Consider the following 20,355-nt stretch of genomic DNA (forward strand, 5'->3'; position numbering starts at 1 on the left):
TTGCTCACCCAGTAGGCTGTTGATGTCATCACCTGGGTTCGAGCCCACCTTACACAAACAATGCGTATACACCACGAAAACATCAATTCAACACTGAACAAATACCACACAAACATCGCTTCAACACTGCACAAACAGCATACAAACACTGTGCATATACTACCCACCAATATTAAATTAACACTGCACATACACCATACAAACACTGCTTCAGCATGGCACAAATACTACACTGTACACATACCCTGCAAATACCACAAACACTATACAAACACTGAACACACAGCACACAAAGAGGTCTCCTACCTATACAGCCCTTAAACAGGGATGTCTGCGGCCCGCAGTGCTGAAAGGAGCGTGCTGTACCGAGGGAAGAGCCATGTGATTGATGTCTGAGGTTGCAAAGAGCAGGCAGCCCACACTGGGAAGACAGCAGTCCGTGGGAAAGGAGAGAATGAATCTCAGCACTGCCAACAGAATGAGTCCTCGAGTCCTGGACAACTTATATATTTATTGTGCGCGCACGAGTCCATGCACCAGAGCCGCTGATGTGAGACTGAAGATTACAGCTAAGCTGGGCAGACCATCAAGGCCAAGTGAAGAACCCGAAAGGCTGCTGGAAGACAGATGACAGCACTACAGACGATCACTGCAGTGACCATCACTGAGACCAACCAGCTGTTATATGCCATGGCAACAGTGATACTGGAGATGCAACAAGCTGTCCATACCTGTCCATACCTGTCCACACCTTTCCACACCTGAGGCCTTGGAGACTGCCAAGACAAGATTATCAGCTCTGGCTGCCCATCTAAAAGAGTTACACAAGAAAAGTAGAAGGTAGGAGAATAAACAGGATGTTCTCCCATGAGCCATCCAAAGTGTACTCTCAGTGGCAGGGTAACTGCATAAGAACAGACCTGCCAAAGCTGGAGAGTGAACAATATTGGAAAGGTTTATGGAAGAAGTAGGTATCACACAACAACAACAATGCCCAGTGGTTAGAGAACCTGAGAGCTGTCCATAGCAACCTCCCTGAACAGGGTCCAGTAACCATCACGCTAGCAGATGTCCAAGAAATGGTTCCGAGTATGAAGAATTGGGCCTCCCTAGGCTCTGACATGGTCCACACCTACTGGCTGGAAAAGGTCTGGACTGAAAGACAGCACAGAGGCACTAATCATTGGAGCACAGAACAATCTCTGAACATGAGATCAGTAGAGGCTGGATCTACCACACCAGGCAGGACCCCAGATGCAGGCTGTGCAAAGATGCCCCTGAGACCATCAATCCAGCACATAACAGCAGGATGCAAGCAGACAGAGCGCACATGGAACGCCATAACCAAGTGGCGGGATAGTGTACAGAAACATCTGTGCTGAGTACGGGCTGGAAGGTCCAAGGTCAAAGTGGGACACACCTCTGAAGGTGTTGGAGAATGCCCGAGCTGAGATCCTGTGGGACTTCCAAATACAGACTGTCAAAAGGGTAATGGCTAACAAACCAGACACAGTAGGCCATAGCGACAAATGTGGTGATCCTGAGTGATCAAAACATCAGGAAGAAGGAGCACGAAAAAATGAGAAATACCAAAAGCTGAGAGACGTAGAAAAGATGTGCAAGATAAAGGCAACAGTGGTTTCCATGGTAATCAGAGTACTCGGGGCTTTGACATCCTATGGAAACCTTATTGTGCACTTCAATGCAATTTTTACTCTCTTGCTGTCAGTATGTGTGTGTATATATATAAGTCATATATACATATGACTTTAAAAGAAATGCTATATTGTGTTTTTTATATTGTGTTTTTTGCCAGTCACCAGTCGGTCTTAGAGCTCTCAGCGCTAGTTTTGGTTGTGGGCCTCTAAGTACATGCAACTGTAATACAACCAAGCAAAAAACATAAACTTAAATGTAAAAACTAAGGAATGTTCTATGACTCATGGTAGTGTTAACAGTGTCACTAGTATGTTGATCTAACGGTGAGCGGTAAGGAGGCAGACACGTGTGGAGTAGAGCAAGATTTATTAGGGGCAATTCCAAAATCAGAGTCGTTACATTGGTCCAGGGTCATAGAGCCGACACGGAGAGTATAGGGGATACATGACTAAACAAACAGCAGAACACGAAAGCAAGCCGGGGAATCAGCCTATAACAAAAGACTCGGGAAAACTCAGGGCTAAGGCTAGGAGAACTAACTTAAACACAATGATTCAAATATACATATACAGAGTACATATATATACAGTACATACATATACAGAGAAAATGGAACCATGGAATGGAACTAAAAAACACAAGACAGGGAAAACATGGAACCTGGAAGCTGGGAGGGACTGATCGTGACAGTTGAGAATGGTCTGTCTGTTTTCCTTTGGTGACTACCATTCTATGATCAAAACTAACCTATAATAAAAGGGGTGGCACAGTTTAATTGTGTTTTAATTTAATACAATTTTATAAATTGTGCACCTCATTAAGTTATTATATATTTCTAATATATTACATCTTATAAAACCAGACTCATAAAGTGATAAAGGTATGCTATGGTTGGGCTGATAACGTAGGTGGTAAGTGAGCATGTATCCAGTTTACTCAATAGAGCGGAAGTACATAGTGGAATATGTTAGAAGGTTCGGCACACAACTTTACTACTCAAGAGTTTCTCAACTTCACTTCTCGTGAATAAGCAAACGCTTTATGTCTGGAGGGAGAGAGACAGACAGAGAGAGAGAGGCAGAGAGAGAGAGGGAGAGCCCCTGTTAGTGAAGTTCCAGATGATCCATTTAAGATAAATGATTCAGGAGTCAGAAAACTTGCTCTTCTATTGTCAGCCGACCATTCATGCTGGGACTCAGGCGGCAGGTTTCTGCTGAGTGATACTCATTCCAATTATCCTCATAATACCACCCAAAGCCATTTATACATTAGTACAATGCTACACATTTTTCAAAACAGGGAAACGTTGAGAAGTACACAGAACTATCCTCGCATGTTCTGAATACATCTGCAGTGTGCGTGCGTGCGTGTTTTGTGTGCGTGCGTGTTGTAGGATATAAAAATAATAATGATAATGGTGAGAAGAGCTGAATGTATATCTCCTTGTCAAATCTCAAAATGTTTTTCCATTAGAGACCATTCTAGTTTGTTTTGCTGGGATAGTTTGATTCGTTCAGCGGTGCGAGCGGACCGCGGCGGGGCCGTCCGCCTGCAGACACACGGGCCGAGGGATCAAAATAATACGTGGCGTCGAGGAGGCTTAAAGTTACAGGGATTTTAAATTCCTCTTGATTGTGCTGCAAGGCCGGAGTGTGAGTGCACCAGCAGACTGGGGAATGGCAAATGTGTTTTTAATGATGATGGCACTTTAATGACGGCATAACGCGACTCTCGGTCTCCATATCGTCACAACACGTCTTCTGTGTGGGAAGCACACACATCACATGGCCGTTTGCTATAAATCGCAGCACAAGTGAAGAGTGTTTGCTCAGGAAAGGCTCCCAGAACCCCCCACCACACACACACACACACACACACACACACACACACACACACTCATAACAGTGCACACAGCCCATGCCTGTGGACATAAGGCTAACGTGTTTTGATATATGAGCGATTTGTCACATGCACTATGGCGCCCTCCTTCAAGCCAAGACGACGATTGAAAATGCGAGCTTAAACAGACTTCCAACATCCAAACAACCAAATTACCTTGGATTTGTTTCGTTCTACATTTAACAAATTTGGTAGATGCTCTTAGTCAGAGCAAAATTCAGTTTTCATGTTAAAGAGGCAGGCAAGTGTAGTATTAGGAGTCTTGCCCAAGGACTCGTACAGCATGGAGAACTCACTCAGACGGGAATCGAGCCCCAGACCCCCACAGAACAGCCAGCACTGTTATCGACTTCACTACAGCAACCACTATGTCAATCCTAGATTAACTCCAATTAACACCATGCACATATTATGGCCGCTTCGTTCAGTTAGAACAGAAAGAGACCTGCAACCATGCATGAGAGTTTGGTGTTAAGACTGACGCCAAGACCAACATCAATCCTTGAGAGGAGGCTGATATCCTCTCATGGACTGAGAGAAGACTGTGTTCCTGTAGCAGTTTGTAGCTGTTCGTGACTGTACGAACACTGATATCCTGTCAGGGACTGAGAGAAGACCGTGTTGATATGACTGTTTCAGGGATTGAATTTTAAACTATTTTTCATTGTTTTCATTTAATGTCTTTATTTTGCTTTATGTTTGAATCATTCCAATTCCTTCTAATCATATTTCTGTTTTTTAATTTTTAATTTTTTTTTTTATTATATCAGTTTCTTTGTATTTTTGTGTGTTGAGGCACAGGTGAACTGTGAGGTAAACAGCGTGGTAAGGCACAGGTGAACTGTGAGGTAAACAGCGTGGTAAGACACAGGTGAACTGTGAGGTAAACAGCGTGTTAAGGCACAGGTGAACTGTGAGGTAAACAGCGTGTTAAGGCACAGGTGAACTGTGAGGTAAACAGCGTGTTAAGGCACAGGTGAACTGTGAGGTAAACAGCGTGTTAAGGCACAGGTGAACTGTGAGGTAAACAGCGTGTTAAGACACAGGTGAACTGTGAGGTAAACAGCGTGTTAAGACACAGGTGAACTGTGAGGTAAACAGCGTGTTAAGGCACAGGTGAACTGTGAAATCCTAAATGATGAGGTCTGCTGGAGGTTGAGCTGTGATTTGGGGTTCTTCAGATTTGTTTGAGAAGTGCCCCTCAGTCTTCTCTGTTCCATCAGGCCAAAGGCCGGGGTCTGGCAAACAGCAACTGTTGCCAAGGTTGGTTCAGGATGTTGTTTTGGAGCCGGACCACCCAAACGCTCCAGGGGAAAGGTATAATCAGAAGCTCGGTTTTACAGATACGCTTTGGCCGAGCCCTGAGGGGTAACCCCAAGCTCCATATGCTGCTCCACACATCTCTGAGCATTTTCCACCCATTGCGAATCACAACTGGTGGACAAAACACGAGCGCCGGCTTTTGTGGAGAGCTTCTCTTCGGTGGATTGTTTTCCCCTGCAGAGCAATCAAAGGTGGACCAACGAAGCTAATTACAAAATGAGGCACACGTGTTGTTTCTCCTGAGGTTCTGCTAGTTCTGTGGTCAGTGCGCTCGTCTGAGCATAAAAAAAATGTCTTAAGAGAAAAATCAATAAAAGTGTACAATTAAGGTGATTAATTATTTGTGTAGAGAACTGCTGCAGGACACAGCACCTCTCACACACATGCTGGAGTCTAGAGCACTCCAGTGTGTGTGTTGTGTGTAGTGGTGTGTCACAGTCACAATCAGTCACACACACACACACACACACACACACACACACACACACACACACACACACACACATACACACACATACACACACACATACACATACACATACACATACACACATACACACACACACACACACACACACACACACACACACACACAAAACAAAAACAGGGCATCCAAAGCTTTGATAAATTGCACCTACACAGAAGGCTATAACATACCCACACTGTTGTTAAAACTCCAGGAATATTTTAAGAGAGCACCTGAGGGCTTTGATGTTGAAGCTGTATCAAGGCAGTGCCATGGCTCCTATTTATCGCTGCTTTGCATGCACGCACGCGTGGACACACACAAACTGCTTTGTTCACCAGGTCCTGGCTTTCAGAGACAGGTGTAAATCCTGTAGCCACGCCGAACTTTTATCTCCGCCGAATTCTCATGTTGACAGATGAACGGATGCAGGACCAGAGGGGACCCGACGCGCCACAGTAAATTCTTTTCAAGTAAAATGATTCTCTCTTTGCCTAGGATAAACCATGGCCACGTCCGCCAGGAAATACGGCTGATGGTGTGGGAACCACAGGCACGGCCGAGCCCGGGCCAAGAACCCAGCGCGCCGCAGTGGAAAAGGCCTGGTACGTAGAGAAAGGGGAGTAACTTTAACTACGACGGCGAGCACAAACGCTAACCCTTCCTTTCGCCTTCCGCTCATAAATCTGCCATGGACGAACAGAGGGGAGGCGGAGTTAAAGCGCTGCTTAGTGCACGATGATGTGGTGGTGGGAGCCTGCACACGAGCTCGTGCGTGCATGTGTGTGTGCACGCGCCAGGGCGCAGATGAAAAATCTTTGCACTATTCCCAGGATCCGGATGCACGGCCGGGTGCTATTTCCAGTCTGCATTATAATGACAGCCATTTAATCTGCTCCAGTTCTCGGCGCCACGAAGGTTAATGTGAACTAGGCCCCTAATCCTGGACAGCCTGCACCACACCAGCGAAACAGAAGTAATACAGAGGAGCCTCTTCATGCACACAACATGGGGGTGAGATGTGGTGGTTAGTTGAATTTTGCTTACCCGAGATAGCTTGTACCAAATCAAGCCCTGCTTGAGAGCTATTTATGCATTTAAATTCACAGTCTCTGCACCAAACTAGACAATGAGCACATTTAATAAAGATATACTCAAAGATATATTTAATAAAGATATATTTATCACAGTAAATCCTTTGGTCAAACCAGGTCACTCCTTAATAAAGCCACTGAAGGTAAAAGCATGAATAGGATACAGAACCAGGTACTTCAGAGGGAATTAATGATATCAGCAGAGTTGGATCACAACTCACAACTGACTACCTGATTTGACCCTTAAGAGAATACCTGACCATGTACAGGGCACATTAGTCATTAGCAGAGTTATCAGCAATAAATATCCACTAAGAGACATATTATGGAGTGAAACCAAAATAAATCATGACCAAGAAATAAAAATGTTGGATAGAACTGACAGCCAGCCATTTTTGGTTGGTCATGATTCGGCGTTCTGCTGTTTATGTATCACAAACACCTGCTTTGTCTGCTTGAACGTGTCATAGCCGACTACATCCTGCATTTGATTTAAAACGTTTGGCACCTGACTCCTGGACACCCCTCCTCCACCCCAGGAAATCAGGGAAGTGACATGGTGACTCCTCCATTGCTACGGTCGTCATCGTTTAAATAAACGCCCGCCACATTGTTAAGGAGCTGTAGCATCGGCAGGAACCCACAGCGTCTCCATCGTGTTCTCCACTCTGTGGCTGACACACTGAAGTACAGTGTATGCTATTTGCATGTCTGTCAAGAGCAATTTTTAAGCAATTCTCAAGCAATTTTCAACCTGAATGCATCCCAAATGCTCACTGGTTAACAGCAAGAAGCTGGAGGCAGAGCAAATTCCTTCAGTTCAGCTGACAGATATGAACTAAATAACATCAACTCAGAAATTCAATTACTGTCCTAAAATGCTATGGGTAGCTAAAAAATAAAACTTGCTCCTAGGCTAGGTACTCAGAACAGGTAGCTATCATCCTCAGTGCTGTATGATCCACCACAGAAATGGTGCCACGAGCCGCAACGTCACTGTAGTGACCTTTGTTATGCAGGATAATACATTTTCAGAATGCACATTGCGTAGCTGCAGTTCAAACCCACCACATCAGAGTAACATACATGATTAAGTCCTTGGAGTGCTTTGTAGATGCACTGGGCACAGCTGGGACACTCACCCCAGTCCAGAGCACAAAGCCAGAGAAATAGAGTGAGGAGAGACTGCAGGGATCTGTGAAGGCATACTCTGTTATTCCCAAAACCAGCACTCTCCGGAAATCTCAGGAGTTCAGTGTGACTTTGTGACTTTTTCATGTAATTACAAGCTACTTTTGCTCTGTCTGTTTGCAAACAGTAACTGGTGTTAAATGGGAGTTCTTGTACCTGTACATGGTGCTAGTAAAACAGAGGGCAGCGCATTTCCCAGGGCGCTCACATACTGTCAGTCTGACAAATGTTTAAGTTGCTCTGAATAAGCGCATCCAACAAACACCGCAAATGTAAATAAAGCAAGTCATTTGTATCAGTTTGCTTTGCACTGTCATTTTATGTTCTTGTATCTATTTCGGTTGTTCACTTTAAAGTAAATCATGATCACCACTGTTGCAATAATCACATGCTGCACAATAATTTAATCCTGGACGCTTTTCACCTGATTCTAGATTGTTTCCTCCTGTTCTAGGATGCCTTTCCCCTGTTCCTGGATGCTTTCCCCCTGACCCTGAATTCTTTAACACTGTTCTACGATGCTTTTCACCTGTTCCTGGATGCCTTTTTCCTGTTCTTGGCTGGGTCTTTAGCACAGAGGAAAGCAAACTGGGAGGTCTAATGTAAATACACAAACAAAAATGGTGAGTCTTTCAATCTAATCACGTTGGAAACTATTAAATGGAAAACAATAAGCTAATGTGCGCATGTAACATGTAATATGCCAACATGTGCACATGTAACATGTAATAAATTAACATGTGTGCACAGATCTTATGATGAATTCACACCAAGCACCTACAAAGATGACATTAAACACTCTCCATAAAGACTGGTCATCTCTTGTCAAACACGTCTTTATGTGTAGGATTTAGTATACAGCAAAAGTGTCCTGGATGTGACACAGGATTTGTAAACACTTACTACACGTGGAGGAAGCATTAATGAATGAATGTAAAACCCATCAAAAGCAAAGGAAAGCAGTGAGGATACTGTGCTCAGAGATTTCTTACTAACTATAATTGGTAATTAGGCGTAACGAGGCCGAGCATCTCAAAAAAGAAAAGCCACACGCCCACGTCCTGCTGAATTTATACCGATTTACAGACAACCTTGACATGGGGCCACTTTAAATAGGCCGCCATGAGTTATTATTTACGTGTATTGACTTTGACTTGTGTATCTAGGGCCTTCTCAAATCATTCTGGGATGGTGATGAGAGACGTGAATGAGACGAGGGAGACGGAGAGAGACAGGACATGCCCAGAGGAACATGGGAAAAGATAAGACATATTGTGATGACAGTGAGTGACATTGCACGGAGGACAACTAGATTCCAGACAGCGGTGGTATGCGTTTGTTCATTACAGTCATGGGTCCCGTAGCTATGGTGCATTTAAATAAATATGCAAATGACTAAATTTCTATTCAAAGGCTTCCTTTGACTTCAACAAGGTTTCTAAATAACCCAGGGGATACAATTCTTTCCATGTGAATAGACCCACCTGTCAGTAACTTGAAATTAACATGTAAAAATTGTTTGAAGTTGCACACATATTCTCGGCTATCGCTTCCGCATATGCGTCAAGAGAAAGCAGGCAAAGACAGTACTGCTTTAAAGGTTAATGCAATTATGCAATCCAGGATCCCTGCCCACCATGGCAGACTAATAAAAGAAAGAACGATTTAATATGAAATGGTTTCATTTTAAGTCCGCAGCCGTCCCCGACGAACACAAAGGGTTTATAATTGTGCGCGATCGGAAAGCCATCGAGACGCAGCACACAAAGCAAGAAAGAGACAGGAAGAAAAACCAAGACTTTGTTTAGTTTCCCACCCAAATGTTTGCTTTTTCTGCGTCCTCGGCGGGACTAAGAACCTTCCCGCTCAGCCGGGAATAAAGAATCGACGCGCTTCGGCCCTGATGAAGCGTCATCTGTTCCAGCAGGCACCATGACAATCTGCTAGGGTTTCATTAAAGCCCATCAAACAGCACTGCTGCTACTGTACGCCCAGTCATTCCAAGAGCACAGAGAAAGCGTCACCCAGACACGCAGAACCTGTGTGTGTGTGTGTGTGTGTGTGTGTGTGTGTGTGTGCGGGGGGGGGCGTTGCTAAACAGAAAAAGAGCAGCGGGAATCTGCGTAGTGTCACGTTTTTTTTTTTTAAAGCGTTGAATAACAGCTTTTGTCCAGTGCTCGTGGTTAAATATGCCGCATTCACGCTCAAAGCGCCCGGTGCAACGACGAATGTTAAATTAGAGTCCTCTTGTGTGCAGCCACGCTGGTCTGCGGTACGCACGCTGCATGTCCATTTCACGTGGGGGCGTTTTGGTTTGTGCAATGGGAAGTTGTTTGCCTTTCCCTTCCCTTTTCTCTACAAATATTGTGAAGCTTTTATAACGGCTTTGGAAACGATCAGCAAAACACCGCAAAAAGCCAAACCAAAACCAACCCCACCCCCCACCCCCCCCAAAAAGATCTATGCCTGTAGGATTCGGCGCATGGTTTTTTAATGATAATCTTGTGCTTTCAGTCTATCTGCATGATCCAGTGCAACTCACTTGGAGCAAAAAAAGAAACACAGAAACTGCATTAATGTCTGCAGTGTCAGCAGAGGTTCATGTTTTAAATTATTTGTGCAATACGAGGCAATCTAATCCACAGCACGGTGCGCACGAAAATGGCCACGCAACACACCATCGACCTCTGCTGCTCTGAGCACGACACAGACCCCAGACTTCTCTCATTGTCATGCAGAACAAATGCAGGGGCCATATTCCACCAGGGGAGAGTAATGCATGCACCTCTGGATGGGCACTCAGCGTTCGATGAGTGCACTGAGCTCTCTCTGAATTCCTGGCGTTGGGCTTTTTGCTGTAGAAGGGGCAGTCACAGAACATCTGCTAAGACATCTGCTTTTCTGCCTCCACGGTGCCCGCACTCCTTAACCTGTTATAGGCCCCTGCTATCACTCCAGTAATGACACGTCCCAGCGATCCCAAACTGCTCTGTGCCAGGGTCGGCCGGGGAGCCCGCGAGGTCTGCTATCAGGGGCGATTGTGTTAAATACACCAGGCTCGACTTCTGCACCACGGACAGCAGTGGTGAGACCGCTACAGCACCACGGACAGCAGCGGTGAGACCACTTCAGCACCACAGACAGCAGCGGTGAGACCCACTCCACTGTCATCTTCAAGGCTGCACACCGTAGGACATAAATTACCGGAGACTATCAATTGCAGTAGACTATAAATTTCAATAATCCGCATTAATTAAAGCATCTACCAGTAAGATATTAAAATTAAATTCAGGCCAAATGCAAAATGTACAAAATACAGGCTAATGCTTTAAAAATATCCACAACCGATGATGGCCTTTTATTTAAACTGGAGCACAGAATTAGCATAGCCTGCAGAAGTGAGGTTATGTTGTGATTACTCTGCATGCGTTAAGAGCAATATCATCACTGAAAAAGCACAAAATCAAATTTGAAAACAATGACGGACCACCTGCTGATCAGAGACCTGAGGTCAACAAATGCGAGATTAGATCACAACTACAAACAGCTACACAAGCAAGCGCATGCCAGAGTTATACAGACTGCCAGAGCTGAACAATCAGATTACCATGGAGAGAACACCTGAGGTAAAAGAGGAAAATTAAAGAAAGAAAATAATGTTTGTAGCCGATACACACAAAATGTAAAATCCAAATCTACACAGGAAAATGCCGGTTCTGCAGAAGAGTGAGCAGGAGTAGAGCGATACTGAGCAAGATGGCCCAGTCCTGGTCCGGTCCTGGTCCGACCTGGTCAGGTCCTGAGGTTCAGTGTGCTGAAGGCTTGCTACAGTAGGCAAAATGCTCATTTGTAGAGGTACTTCTAGACCAGGCTGGTCAGCACTGATCTCAAACCAGTATGATGTACAAGGACTTCAAGGTCAGGCTGGGGGCGTTTATAATGAACACTTGGCTCAGCAAAAGTGGATTTTGTTATTCTTCCAGTGACTTGTGGTTGGCTTACACATTGAAGAGCCATCATTACACTACTCAGAGGAAAGAGCATAGTAACTACAGCAAAGATGACTTATTGAATATTGTGAAATCAGCTTTGTGGTAACAAGAGTGAAATACTGAATCTTCTGTAACGAGACAGAGATTTCTATATTTTCTTGCCAGCATTTCAAACCAAACAAAGCAAAAACATCAATTCAACTGTGTGTTATCAGTCCCTCTTTTCTCTCTCTCTCTCTCTCTTTCCGCTACACCCTTCTTACACTTGTCTAACCAGGTAGTCCTATATCACAGAGCACTGCATCTTACGTTTGACTTTCCGATTGGGAGGAAGACACCCAACTGACTGCAGACAGCAGGACAGAGAGCACAGACATGCGAATAAATGTCAGTGTTAGGTAAGACCCATGGCATGTCATGGCTGGGGGCCAGACTCACGGCTGCTGGGGAGGTCCGGGGTAGAGGGGTCACCTCCGGGGTTTAGGGTCACCCCAAATGCTTGGTGCTCTGTGGCCTGATCCAGGGGAACATCACAGGGATCCACGTAGAACAAGGATGCTCCGAAGCCCAGCTCGGCCAGGCGGGAAAGCTGTCGGGAAGAGACAAAGAGTTCAGCATGAAAAAGACTCAGCACGCACATGAAGTTACATAAGCATGCAGGGGAATGTGTACACGTGCACAAATACATGCACACACACACACACACACACACATTCACACACACACGCATGCACGCACTCACACACACACACACACACACATGCATATTCACACAAACACGCACGCACACACACACACACACACACACACACACACACACACATATGCACACACACGCATCCACACACACATATGCACACACACGCATCCACACACACATATGCACACACACGCATCCACGCACACGCACCCGCACACGCACGCGCACACGCACACGCACACATGCACATTCACACAAACACGCACGCACACACACACACACACACACACACACACATATTCACACAAACACGCACACACACACGCACATACACACACACACACAAACATATGTGCACGCAGACATAAACATGCACGCACACAGAAACACACACACAGAAACACTGCACTCGCTAACCTGAGGGTGGAGCTGTAACACAGAAATGTACCCACATGTCTTTTATTTCAGTGTTTGCTTATTCAAGGAAAAATGAGGGACCCAGAGTGGCTGACAGAGAGTATATTTTCATTAATGTGGGTTAAACCTGGGGGTCAAGACTGACACTTGATCCATATGTGGGAGAGAAGGAAGAACCAGCAGTTAAAAGTATTTACAATCGGGAGGGACTGAGTCCCTCTGCAGGACATGGGTGCACGCCTGCGTGCCCAGCAGAAGAGCTCCATGCGCCAGTCCACTTGGCAACATCGTTGGCCTCACACAACACACACGCTCCCGCTCTGCCACCCCCACGCGCTACTCACCACCCCCTCCCCCTTACCCCCACGCTTTACAAGCAGCTACACAGTCATGGGGTGATGCATAACTGGGCCAAATCTTTTTGTCAAGCTCACACACATACAGTCAACGAAAGTTGATTTCCTACAGAGACTGAAGCGAGAGCCAGATCGTGTTCTGAGGTGTATACCTCCAGTATTCCAGCAGTATTCCTCCATTAAACGGAATAAGAGCTGACATGTTGGGATTTTAAGAACCAATGAAAACTCAAGGGTAGAAGTGAGAAGCATTGTGTTCTTTACAGTTGAGTGTGTTCTTTACAGATGAGTGTTTACAGTTGAGTGTTCTTTACAGATGTGTGTGTTTGTTACAGATGTGTGCTCTTTACAGATGTGTGATCTTTAAACGTACGTTCTTCCCACATTCCCCTTCCCACTGATCACGTGGTATGGCCCGCCGCGTGCCGTGGGAGTTCACTGACTGTCTTGTTTGTAACCACGTCTGCTTGTTAGCACACACCTGCACCTGGTTCACTGTTGTTTGTGTATGTATTTAAACCCCTGTTGGTGTGTGCCTCTTTATCAGCCTTTGATGCTCATTGTGCCTGTGATCTTACTTGTGCTCACACTGCTTCATTTATGTGAGTACCACTGTATTTATCATTCGTGTTTCATCTAATAAATGTCTGTCTCCATCGAGAGAGGTCTGTGTGTCCCGCTGCTTGCCCTGCAGCACTCGGGCCATCACACTTTACAGATGTGTTCTTTACAGATGGATGTGTTCTTTACAGATGTGCTGTTCTTTACAGATGTGTGTTTACTGGTGTGTGTTCTTTACAGATGTGTGTAGATGGTTCCTTACAGAGGTGTGTTCTTTACAGATGTGCTGTTCATTACAGATGCATGTTCTTTACAGATGTGTTGTTTACAGATGTGTGTTTACAGACGGATGTGTTCTTTACAGATGTGCTGTTCTTTACAGATGTCTGTTTACTGGTGTGTGTTCTTTACAGATGTGTGTAGATGGTTCTTTACAGAGGTGTGTTCTTTACAGATGTGCTGTTCATTGTGTGCCATGCTACTCTGTATGGCAGCAGTAATTCCACCACTTGCTGACGGAGATCTACTGTCCTGCAGAGTGAGTGGGAGATCCAGGTCACCTAGCTCCCTTTCAGATGCAACACTTTGAACAGGAACCTCTGGGAGGCTTTAGCTCTACAGGACTAGAGCAGCGTCTGAATTAAAAGAACACATTTACCTTCAACATCTAGTGAGGACTGACAAGGCCAAAGCCAGTGGAGAATATGCACAGCAGCGCGTCCTATGAGCTAGCACGCGTGCGTGTGTGTGTGTGTGTGTGTGAGAGAGAGAGATCTATAAAAGAGAATGTGAAATCAGCGCTGTAAATCTCTGCTATCGTATGGAGGTTCTTTGAAGATTTTGATCAGGATCTTGTGGGTATTTCTGTAACAGCTCTGAGCCACAAACACTAATGCCTTGGTTCAGAGTCTTCATACTCGATGCCAACCGGCACTAACGCCATGCTTTTGATGCCAACCGGCATGAACGTCATGCCTTTTGCAGAAAAAAACAAAAATCCACGCAGCGTTTGATATTTCCTTACAACCTACAAAGCACAACCCAGAAGTGGCCACAGTACTCAGGCAGAATGAGGAAATGGCTCATCTGGTATTCAAGCATTCAGGCAAAATAACAGATTTCATGAAATTGGATTGTTCACTTGTTACATAGCAAGAGGTAAGTTATTGGAAAAACATTGATGTCTGCTGATAACTCAGGAACCTGATCTGATGGACTAGTGCGCTTGTGTACTAATAAACACAGGGGTAGCTGGCTACTGTCATTTTCTATTTAACATTTAAACATTACTCATTAACAGTATTAATGAGTAATCATGAATAATAATGTTATTACTGTTATCTGTTAATGTTGTACTGTGAAGCAGTCCCTCTCTCAGTGCCATGATACCACTACGCAACATTTAGATTCAAATGCTGCAGATGGACTCAACGTGAACAGCAACACCATTTCTCCGTGATGTAAACAGTCCGCTGCCTTTCTGGTCATGACCCACTTTCCTCATACTTTCTTAACTTCTACACACGTAGATTTGTGAGGACTCAGTCACCTCCGTCATATTAGCCGTTTACAATATGAACAGTACTAACTTTTGTGTTTACTGTCATTAGGTTCTGTTGCTGACAGCTCCTGCACTGGATTTCTGTTGGTCATCTGTACAAATTTCAAGCTTTCATTTTATGATGTTATCATTTTATTTTAGACTGAAAGCATCACAGAAAGAGAAAAAAAAACAATAAACAAATAAAAGATGAATTTACTATGCTAAAAAAGTCTTTTGTAACAACAGGTTACTTGAATTCTATATATTCTATAGGGAATTCATAGGGTGTGGTTAGTGTTGCGAGTAACCTGCCTACCTCTTTAGGAGTATGCGGAATTCAATAAAGTGGCGTTCATTCAAATTTAGATATTAAATAAAAATATAAAAATAGCCTTAAAACTCGCATTTTATTGCATGAGCAATAATCTTAAATATGTAAAACTAAGTCAAAAAAAATAAATAAATCCACACTTGTGTGACTTTAGGCTATTGAGCTAATAAGCCGATCTTCAAAAGAGCAGCGTTTAAACACAACAGACTCCCTTTTCACCAACACACACACACAAAAGATGTCTTACTTAAAATTCACAGTTCTCTGTGAAGGCTTTTAAAGTCCTATAATATGAGCTCACCTACATCAGAGTCACGCATGCTGTGCGTGTCGATCTGGCATCCTCAAGCAAGGAATGAAAGACTCGTGCGTGACTCTTTCACGCACCCGTGGTAAGGGGCTCGAAAAAGACACAAGCGGAATGTGCAGGGATAAGTACCGATCAATCTGACTGATCGCTTTAATTGGTATGAGGTGTGGCTCTAGTTAATGTGATGCCATAGATTTCAGTCAGTTATGAGAAACCCAACACTGCATCCTGTCTGTATTCTGCATTCAGTTGAGTTAACCAAAGGATAGGTTTTAGCTGGATATACGCACGCACAGACAGATACAAGAACAAGACAAGTTAGCATTAACTCAAATATTACAACGATAACCCCAACACTAACCTTTCAGTACACAGAACTAAAACAGAAATGGATGTGTATATAATAATAGAGTAGCTATACCCTAAAAGCTAGCTAAATCACAGTATATGAGCTTTTAATTCAGTTTTATTTGTGTACTTACATGAAAAGTGCTGTAGCATTAATTATAATGTAACTGTTTCTGTGGCTTTTACACAGATGTTCAAATGTTCATATAACCTTCTAGATAAAGCTTACTATATCTTACAATATCTTGCTGAAATTTAAGGCTGTGATCAGAACTTCCCCAGACTATACAATTCTTTTTAAAGAACAAAATGTGGTCAGGGCTGTTTAGCTCCTGTAAATTCAGCTAAATGACTGAGAAGTATCATGTTCTGTCCATTTCTTCAAGGAGGTGCAGTCAAAAGTTTGATCTACATGAAAACACTCACTTTAAAGAAAATCAATAACCCTTCACAAACAAGTGTGACCTTAGGGATGCAGACGCACGCTTCGAATCCAAGGCAGGAACAAAACGCCCAGCTGGTCAATATTTCCTCTGCCATTTATCCACGACAGGCACATTCACACTGTTAAAGCCCTGAATAGATGTACTAACCAATATGAGTACTACCATATGCATGGTGCGCTAAATAAGGGGTTTTGGCTAAATTAATACTTGTGCATTTCAATTATTCAATCAATCAAAATGTATGTGTATATATATATATATATATATATATATATATATATATATATATATATATATATATATATATATTAGAAGGAGGGATGAGAGAGAGAGCGCTTTTTACAACAACTGAGCCGTTGTCACTAAGCAGCTTCCCAGATGTCTGTTTCCAAGCCCCCAGTGAGCAAGACAGGGGTCACAGTAGGGAAAAACTCCCAAGAGCATGAAGAAATCTGAGAGGACCCAAGACTCCAAGCATGAACCCATTCTCCTCTCGTCTACAGATAGCACAACAACAACGAATTCAAACAACAAGGTGTTTTGCTATAATACATGGTTTTCTCTGGTTGTTTTTTCACATATCATTTGTGTCAGCGAAAGTACCTATTTGATTCACAAAGTCCTACAGTCCAAGCCCAATGACATCAGGTCCTTCCACACCTCTGTCCTTTAGTAGAAATAGAAATTTAATGTCTATCTACTGGCACCAATGAGAGTTTTATAAGTGACCACATGAAGCAGGAAGATTAAAACCACTTCAATAATATATTTATTTTTAAAGCTAAAGTTATCATATCCCCCAAAACTACACTGTTAATAACAGGATAAGCTCAAAGAATAACCTGCCCCTCCATACCTGATTCCCATCAGGCAACTCAGGAACAATTTTCAGCCAAAGATTTTCACTGTAGTTCTGTAAAGAATGACCATGGAATGGCCCCACTCAAACCTTTCTGTGAAGATTAATCCACAGCCACACATTTGTACACCATAGTCTTTCACTCCTTTCATACTTCAGGGCAGCGGTGCAACTGAAGTATTAATTGAGTATTAATGCAGGTCTCTGACCCTTAAACTTGTGCCTTTGATGTAAAATGAAGGGATTTTGAGCTATGTGATTATGTATGGGAATTCCAGGAGCCTCTACAGTGGCTGGAATAACTGCTATGCTCTTCAGATCATAAAGAACCTTTGGCATCTGGGACCCTGTAAGACCCATACCAGAACACTTTAGTAAAAACTGTCCAAAAATGTATGGTGCATCTCAGGACATTTCAGCGTATAATATACGGCCTCTATTACAATACGTATTAATCAGATGCGTCATGGATGTTGGCTTTCTCTTTCTCATGGTTTTCCAGTCTACTGGAAAACCATGTCAATGTTTTTTATATATACCAAGCTTCACTGTTTTGTGAAGTGTTACTGTGTATCTTACACACGTTAGCTTTGTGAAGTGTTACTGTGTATCTTACACACGTTAGCTTTGTGAAGTATTTCTGTGTATCTTACACACGTTAGCTTTGTGAAGTGTTACTGTGTATCTTACACACGTTAGCTTTGTGAAGTGTTACTGTGTATCTTACACACGTTAGCTTTGTGAAGTGTTACTGTGTATCTTACACACGTTAGCTTTGTGAAGTGTTACTGTGTATCTTACACACGTTAGCTTTGTGAAGTGTTACTGTGTATCTTACACACGTTAGCTTTGTGAAGTGTTACTGTGTATCTTACACACGTTAGCTTTGTGAAGTGTTACTGTGTATCTTACACACGTTAGCTTTGTGAAGTGTTACTGTGTATCTTACACACATTAGCTTTGTGAAGTATTTCTGTGTATCTTACACACGTTAGCTTTGTGAAGTGTTACTGTGTATCTTACACACGTTAGCTTTGTGAAATCTTAATGTTTATCTTAGTTCACTGATTAGTGGCTCAGTCTCCTTCTTCCTACATGCTTAACAAAATCGCCTTTAAAAAGTTGTTTGCTCTACTGATACCAGCATGAAACCAGGCAGGTCAAAGCAGGATGGTCGCATATCTTAACCCCACCTGCCCCCACTTCAAAACAAAAACTGCATATTTATGAATGAGCTTTACCAAAACAGCAAAACATGCTACGGTGCCTCCAGCCCTGCTCTGGTTGGTCAATTTCTCAGTTGGCACAATTATTCAGTTTATTTGATAACTTTAACTTTTCTTTAATAACTTTAAATGCAGTATGTAGTTAAGTACTTATGACCTTACAGAATAATGCAATAACGCTAAGTGATTTATTTCCACTGTGGTCTTGTGTGGGCTGTAACAAGTAAATAAAAGTCTGGTCGGTTGGTGGATACCTCATCACTACAGCTGACCTGGTAAACACTCCATAAACCATAAACCAGGCTTGAACTAAACTGCAGTGTGTGCAAGTTTTTGTTTTGTTGTTTGTTTTTGCTAATCTGTAATCTGGTAAACAGTGCAAATGTGTGCAGAAACAGATGGTCTGAAATAAAGGAACTGCAACAGTAGCAAAATATTTCTACATGCTGACTGTAATAATCCTATAATCAAGTTTTTCCATGTGCTGCTATTTCTACACGCTATTGTACTGCATGCTTTAGTGAACTTTATGTTGCACTGCAAGAAATCTTTTGTGATATTGCAGACAAGATTTGTTACTGAATGAAATGTGATTTCTTTCTATTTCCATCCCATATCCATCCCAGCAGTGCCTGCGCCATCTCAGTACCAGTACCAGGTATTGGCCTCATGCCACTTATGTGCTGGAAATAGCCTTAGATTGGCTCGATGTGTTTTTATAATGGTCCAAGCCCAAACTAAACAGACACGCCACTTCCACGCTGTTCCACTCGCATGGCGGCAGCACAAATTGCCTTTCCATTCGCCTTTATGCATAAATAAGTATTTCATTTCAAAGCTCTCCATTCATCAGCCTCGAGAAGCTCTGGGAGAAGTCGGCAGATGCAAAGATATGTCACACACCGCGTTTCAAAATTAACTTTGTCTCAATGCGGAATTTTAGAGATTAAATTTATAGTTATTGATATAGACATGCTTTCTGAGTTAAGATTGAATGATTACTGCAATAGCAAGAGAACATTCCTTAGTGAAAAACGTGCCTCTTAATTTTAATCAAATGCATTCTTGATAATTATAACCCTAATTACCAGCTAACAAGCATGATTGGCTCTGTTCAGCTTCACAGTAGAACAAAAGATTTAAATATCAGAATGTGGAGCGTCTTGTAATCAAGGGCAGTTTAGAAGCAGAAGTGGTCTGGGAACACACCGTGTAGAGTAAAGGTGCTTGTCCAACTTTTAGTAGTGCTATTTTCTGGGTCACATTCGTCTCAGTTCTAACTCTTCTCAAATCTTCCGTACTTCCATACTGGATGTCCACCACTTCTGCCTTGGAAGAGAAAATCAAGAAAAAAGACAGACAATGAATTATTTTAGTCTCGCAGCACGTCAGCAGTACGCGATGCAGAACAGGACAGATGACAGAATACAGAGCAGCACTATCGGTGTATCAACTAGATCAGTGCACGAACTGAAAGCTTTGAGCTTTTTAACTGTATTTGGGGAACTTTGTTTTTTGACACACATTTTAATCCTAGTCACAATAAATGTACTTTCAGGTTTTTCTCACAGAGACTGACAAATGTATGATGGTATGATGATTTAGCGAATGAAGCATTGGAGCAGGGCAGATAT

At 43.2% G+C, this 20,355-nt stretch overlaps 1 protein-coding gene across 2 annotated transcripts in view; it reads right to left on the reverse strand.

The window, feature by feature from the left end:
* Positions 1–20,355, reverse strand: part of naaladl2 (N-acetylated alpha-linked acidic dipeptidase like 2) — a 163,004-nt gene that overhangs the window by 73,098 nt on the left and 69,551 nt on the right. For both annotated transcript variants that reach the window (XM_026997094.3, XM_081708448.1), the window contains exons 4-5: positions 19,931–20,050; positions 12,063–12,213 (exon numbers count right to left, since the gene is read on the reverse strand). In XM_026997094.3, the coding sequence (XP_026852895.3) occupies positions 12,063–12,213; positions 19,931–20,050 (271 nt within the window). The remainder of the gene's footprint in view (positions 1–12,062; positions 12,214–19,930; positions 20,051–20,355) is intronic.

This window comes from Electrophorus electricus, chromosome 26 (genome assembly GCF_041902795.1).
Source record: "Electrophorus electricus isolate QZ-2024a chromosome 26, ASM4190279v1, whole genome shotgun sequence".
Taxonomy (NCBI): domain Eukaryota; kingdom Metazoa; phylum Chordata; class Actinopteri; order Gymnotiformes; family Gymnotidae; genus Electrophorus; species Electrophorus electricus.